Here is a 6,701-nt window from a genome sequence, read left to right on the forward strand (position 1 = left end):
GAGCGAGCGCGCGAGCGCACTAACCTGGCCTTTATCCTCTGCCCCATTTTCTAGAGTGATAAGATTATGCCCATAAAGTCCATCTCCTAAAGGTCCATAATATCTTTGGATGTTGCCACCCCACCCCCATCCCCTGGGACAGGATTTCTCTGTGTACCTTTGGAACCAGTCCTGGAACTTGCTCTGTAGACCAGACTGACCTCAAATTTACAGAGATCCGCCTGCCTCTGCCTCCCAAATTCTGGGATTAAAGACATGCTCCACCACCAGTCGGCAAGAATGTTGCCACTCTTAAGGAAGCCTTTAGCACATTTAACTTCAGGGGTCATTAGACAAAGTATAGCATAGATTCCCTTAGGTTTTATTACTTTTGTAAGCTATGTGATAGTGTTGAGTTTGCCTTGTGTGTTGAGCCCAGTATGTTCTCAGTCTGTCAGTATAGACAAGTGTTTCAGGAATTGCCATTGGTTTCAATCATTTCTTAATGATTCAGTTCTCATCCTCATAGTTGTTTATAGAGGGAAGCAGCAGATAAAATTCCTGCTTGGAAAAAGGTAAATAGCAGAGTTAGGAAGACACCATGCACAGGCTTCTGTTCACCTTTCCCCCAGTGCAGGTAGGGAGGCAGTACTGTAATTCTCCCATAGCAATGGATAGCACTCACGAAATGAGGCCAACTAGGGAAGCTCATCTGAACTTTGACATGGAAGGCTTTATTGGGAATCAGCCTCTTAGGTATGGCTGGCCACCCGTGTGGCTGAGTTTAAATTCTAGCTTCTTAGAAATGGCTTTCAAAAGACACAATACCACACACTCAGCAGTGCAAGCCTGCCAACATCTGCTGCTGGACCAGAGGCAACGTTTGTACTGAGTCAAATGTCAGCTTCATTAAACTGTACCTGTAACTGTAGAAGATGAAGCAAGACTCTAGCATGTTTGTGGAAAGGGATTCATCCCCCCAAGAACTTGTCTCCTTCCAAGGAAAACTGGATGACATGCATGGAGCCAGCAGCACACTGTGGGCTGGATCCGTCAGACATGGGCTTCCGAAGTCACGATACCTTCTCAATTTTTTTCCTGATGGAACATTTTTATTTTGTTTCCTATCACTTTGCTAGGTTGCAAAATACTTTTTAAATACTGTGATAAAACACCACAAGCAAGGTTTATTTAGGGCTTATGGCTCCATGAGCGTTGCTGCAGGGGACTTAGCAGCAAGCAGGCAGCTGAGAGCTCAAATCAGGAAGCACAAACAGGAAGCAGAGAAACCAACTCCCAGTGACATTCTTCTTCCAGCAAAGCCACACCTTCTAATCCTCCCCAAGTAGCCATTAACTAGGGACCAAGTGCTCAAGTGAGACTGTGGGGGCATCTCATTCCAACCACCACAGATACGCATCAGAGTCTAAGAAATAAAATTAATTATTTGCAGAGACTTAGAAACCAGAGCAGTTTTAAGACTGTGTAGAAAGACAGGGTTTCTTTGAGGTTTCTGTGAAACTGAAGTAGGCTGAGTTAGTTGTGGTAACCTTGGCCTTCAAAAGCATGCAATACGTAACATTTTAAACAACTTATTAAACTGTCACATAAAGTATTATAAATATTTTATTATATATACAGTTATTTATTTATTTTAGATAAAGCTAAAACCAAAATCTGAGTCCTTAAGCTTGGGCAGAAGGTCCTCTCAGGTTTGGTGCTCTTGGGGATGAGCTGATGCCAAGGGAGACAGTCCTCAATCTGAGAACTAGTGCTCTGAACAAGAGTCCTTGAACCCTGCATCAATGCCTAAAAGATAGAATGGCTGCATCAGTGGAATGTGGTTTGGGGCAGTCAAGGACCATGCTAAGGTGAAAGAGCTAACATGTTCTGGGCAGTGGCTAAGCCCCTCTTTTTCTCATCTCGACTCCAGAGTTCTCTTGCAGAGACCCTGGACAGTACTGGGAGTCTGGATCCCCAGAGGTCGGATATGATCTACACTATAGAAGATGTTCCTCCCTGGTACTTGTGCATATTTCTGGGTTTGCAGGTAAGATGCTTTTTCCAGGGCTAGTGCTGTTACCAGCTAGATTTTCAAGATACTTTTTTTTTCCCTCCCTCCCTCCTTTGTGTAGCCCTGGCTCTTCTGGAACTCACTCTGTAGACTACCCTGGCCTTGGCCTGCCTCTGTCTCCTGAGTGCTGGGGTTAAAGGCATGTGCCCCCCCCCCCATAGTCATTTTTATTTCCCCCTTTTAATTCTATGTATTGTGTTTGGGTGTGCATACAACTACAAGTGCCTGTGGAGGTCATAGGTGTTGGATTCCCACTGCCTGATGAGGGTTCTGGGAACTGAAATCCCTTTTTCTGCAAGAACAATAGATGCTTTTAACTGCCGAGTCATTCCTCTAGTCCCCAAGTTTTATTTTTAATTAAGATTTATTATAAATTATTTTCCAAGAATGGTAAATAAGAATTTTCTACATTAATTTCATAAACAGCAGGAAGAAGAAAAGAACTGTGAAGGAAATATTCAGGGAACAAAAAAAAGTGATACAATAGGAAGGAAAAGATGGTAGCTGCAGGGAAGGCAGCATAGAGGAAGGAAGAAAGCAGAAAAGAGAGAAAGCAGTAATTAGTGTTAACTCCCATTCCTGACCTTAGCAGTCTGTGGTCATGGCAAGTACCTGTTAGCCAGGGCATGAGAAGAAGGTCTTACTATTTATTAAAGGAAGGGAAATTTGCTGCCTCCCAGCCTTAGTCTGCTGTATCTTCCTCCAGCGGGGGAGGAAGGCTGACAGAAAGATCCACTATAGATTTGATGCTTGTCCTCATTACCCTTGTCCTGCTTTCTGATTTAAAGTAACTTTTTTATAAAGGAGGTAGGCCGGGGGCTCTCTCCTAGCTGGCCTCATTGCCTGGCTTCTCATCACTCTGTTGGGTTTGGATCCTGTTTTGAGGTCTGTGTTTCTACATTTCCTTGTTCAAATTTCTGTGATCAATTCTCTGAGGTTTCTCAGGTGCTGGGAAGCTCACTCTTGGTGCCCAGACCCTATGTTTGCTTGGAACTGGATGTGCCTGGCTCTAACTGGTGTCCAACTGGGTTTCCTTACCACCCTGCAGCTGGAGGGCTGAGTGGGCTATAACTTAACTCAGGTCAGGTGCCCTGGACCTAATGTAAGGCACACCTTTCAGATTTTGTATTATAGATGTTTCTAGAATAGTCAGATGGAAGGAACAACTTTTTTGCCTCCTGCTCTTGACAATGCACAGAGCATTGTGCATTGCTCTGAGAAGTTCTCAACAGAACACACACCTGTACATCCGAGGTGCAGTCAATATTTATGTTTCTCTGACTTGGGCAGAAATGGGAAGCTGTGGGAAAGAAAAAGAGAAGTTTACAGAATAGAAATGAAGAGCTAAAAAATTAGGGGAAGAAAGGGAAGTGAATTGTGAATGCTGTGGCTATCTTCAAGAGCCACAGGAGTAAGGATGGAGTCCTAAAAGGAAGAGTAGTGTGGGGCTCTTTCTGAAGGATTCCTGTCGCCACTGTGCCCCAAACCCTGCCTAACTGGAACAGGTAAATATTTGCCTAGTGGTGTCACCACAGAACAAGACAGAGAATGCCTTCTGCTGTGAACTCACTGTCTGTTATAATCCCCAGACCCGAGAGGGCTGAAAGCAAATGAAAGAACTACATAGACTAATATCTTAGGAATGCAAAGGTAAAATATGAGCACATTAGCTGGGCTCAGTGCATTCCTGTTATCTCTGAATATCAGAAGGCTGAAGCTGGAAGATTATGAGTTTGTGATCAGCTGCGGCATATAGTGAATTTCAGTATACTTTGGATTCCAAAGTGAGATCCTGTCTCTATAAAACACAAGCAAAGCAAGATCTTATGAAATCAAGTCCTATTGTATTTCTCACCAGCGTGTCTTTCAAGACTGCAAGAGTGGTTCCTTTTGTTGATGTGAATGCATGTTGGTGCTGTCATAATACAAGTGGGTAATAGGGAAAGGAAAGTGGCAAACTGAACGGACATGATCAGAATGTGTAACTTGTACACCTAGAGATTCTTCCTGTGGTCTTTATGTCCTAAAGATACCAGGGGGGCAACACTAGGCACAAATCAAGCAAAAGCAAGAGCAGGTTTACTTTCCCCCTTGTCTCTCCTCGAGCAGCACTACCTGACGTGTTTCAGTGGCACAATCGCTGTGCCCTTCCTGCTGGCTGATGCCATGTGCGTGGGGGATGACCAATGGGCCACCAGCCAACTCATCGGGACCATTTTCTTCTGCGTGGGAATCACTACATTGCTGCAGACAACATTTGGATGCAGGTGAGATGGAGTTCTGTGGGACATTGACACCCCAGCAAAGCACCGAGAGCTGGACCCTTTATCCAGCGCTACTGGACAGATCAGCTGGTGTTACAGCTTATTCCAGTGGCCATTGGTCTCCAGCCCACCTTTACAAGGTGTCCCGGACCCCATGTTTCTTCTCTTCACAAAGGGAACTACCCTATTGTGCAAGCTGGAAACAAAGCCTTTTTATTGCCCTTACTGGCTGGCAAGGCACTGCCAGTCTTTAGCATGCCTTCCAGTTCTCTCCTGTAATTCAGACCCAGTCTCTTTGACTAAGTTCCCATTTGGTCTCTTGCACCGTGACTCTGCACTCCCCAGCCCACGCCATCTTTCCACTACTCCCCTCCTCCGGCTGCCCAGGCTGCAATCTTCCTGGTGTACAGCTGTCCCTTGTTCTCTGCCTTTCCCAATTTTCCAGGTCAGCCTCTGAGCCCCACCCTCCTGCATGTCCCAGTGGCCCACCTGTGCAGCACACCTGCATATCCTCCATCCCACTCGTCCCCCACTCCCGAGATTCTTGAAATCCTGCTCTCCCTGAAGTTCTCCAAACAAGTCTTACGTTCTTTGGATTCATTCTTCTAATGTGGCTTGCTTTTCTTCTGTCTTTGCCCCACTTTCTCACGCTGCCCTTTATGGTGCCAGCACTTTGGCTTGTTCATCTCTTTATCAGTACCTGGGTATGGAGCTGAGCCAGGAAATACAGGAAGCAAATGCTCCTAGCTGGTCTTTCCCTCTCCTTTCCATATTCAACCCTATTCACAGCATAGCCTCCTACTTGCCAAGGCCCTGCTGATTGTCCTCAGAGTAAAGTCTGTGGTTTGGTTTCTTTATCTATTGGGAGACAGTGAAAATATAGCTTCCTTTTCCCTGCTAGGAAGTGGCAGCAAGAGGGCCAGTGAATAAGCAGGCAGCTGGGACCTGTATTCTAATGTGCTAGAATCAATCCTCAGAACTCGCAAGGGCTACCCTGCCCGGGTGATAGTTAGCAACTGGAGTGTCTGGTTGTGGTATAGGTGGAGTGGGAAGGCAAATGGCTGTTCCCTTGCAGGTCTGCTAGTGAGAGAGACTGTTTGCACATGGCCATGGGGCTGGCAAGGTGTGGGTTCTTCGATTCCGCTAGACAATCTGCAGTCACTACACTGAGCAGAAGGGTCAGAGGTATTCTCTCCAGGGGCCCAAAAGAGAGGAGCAGGGAGTCATTGATGTGCTGGGGAAAGCCTTTCACAAAGCATTCAAGCCAGGCGGTTAACCATGGCAACAGTGACACTGTTGTTTTGTGTCGCTGTTTAAGGCTCTGGTCACAGGTTTGGTGGAGCAGCTTTTGTTGACTTTACCTTGTACACGGGGCACGGCACTCTGGGGAAATACTTTTCCTAAACAACTGGCTTAACCTATAGTGGTTGGAGTTGGCTGACATTGAGAAGTGATGGAAGCTCTTTCTTGTGCCTGTATCTGCTTGTATAAGCTGCATTCCCACATCATGTCTAAGGCCAGGCCAGGTGACTGCTGAACCTGGTGGGCAGCCTTGCATAAGACGACTCAGCAAGTGGACCTCAAGGCAAGTGCTTTTGGTCTCGAGGACACCCTTTGTGTCCATTGTTCAGGCACTAGCCCATGGTAACAATGTTGGTCAGTGCAGTTCACCCCTCTTTTCCCCTGAAAGGGCAGTCAGCCAAGAAAAACTAGAGAGGGTGCTGCCACCTGCCCACTTAGGGACTGGAGATAGCAGGTGTGTGGGGACATGGGGTGTTCAGTGTGCTCTGTGAGGTGTCCTTCTTCGCCATGTCTGTTTTATCAGGAGTCTGGTATTCCGTCTTAAGAACCAGGTACACTGTCCAGGAGAGTGGGTGTTATGTATCATGCTGGGCCCGGGCTGTGGGATTGTGTGGTTGAGGTCTGGGTGCTATCCATCTTGACCTTTGAAAAGAGGAAGAGTATCGACAGCCATGTAAATATCTAGTGATGTATCTGTGTGGAAGGCACGAGTGACTCTAGCTGGCAAGCAGACAGGATCGTGCACGTATGTTGATGTCCATACCCCAGAACGCTGTATAGGGCCATGAGACGGTGCTGATGTCTTGCCTATGACTTGAAGAGCTGGCAATGGTGGAGATATATCCCAGAGACTTGGAGTTTTGGCCCAGGAGGAAGAGGGAGTATCTTTCATCTTGGCAGAGGTGGAAGCAAAAGCAGTAACTTAAGGACCCTGCCCAGGATTTCTCTCACCAGCACAAGCCAGGACTTGCTGAGGACTAGGACTCTGCAGTGGCGGGACCAAAGAAAAGTGTGGGACCTTAGGCTCTCAGGACCTTAGGCATTAGGCTGCTGCCTTCTTTGGGCGGATTAGAGGGAGCTGC

The 6,701-nt window shown here is 46.7% G+C and overlaps 1 protein-coding gene across 2 annotated transcripts in view; it reads left to right on the top strand.

Moving 5' to 3' along the window:
- The window catches only part of Slc23a2 (solute carrier family 23 member 2), a 102,665-nt gene that overhangs the window by 59,155 nt on the left and 36,809 nt on the right, over positions 1 to 6,701 (top strand). For both annotated transcript variants that reach the window (XM_026788461.1, XM_005365565.3), the window contains exons 4-5: positions 1,913 to 2,029; positions 4,163 to 4,320. In XM_026788461.1, coding sequence (XP_026644262.1) covers positions 1,913 to 2,029; positions 4,163 to 4,320 — 275 coding nt within the window. The remainder of the gene's footprint in view (positions 1 to 1,912; positions 2,030 to 4,162; positions 4,321 to 6,701) is intronic.

Source organism: Microtus ochrogaster, unplaced genomic scaffold, assembly GCF_000317375.1.
Source record: "Microtus ochrogaster isolate Prairie Vole_2 unplaced genomic scaffold, MicOch1.0 UNK3, whole genome shotgun sequence".
In the NCBI taxonomy this organism is placed as follows: Eukaryota; Metazoa; Chordata; class Mammalia; order Rodentia; family Cricetidae; genus Microtus; species Microtus ochrogaster.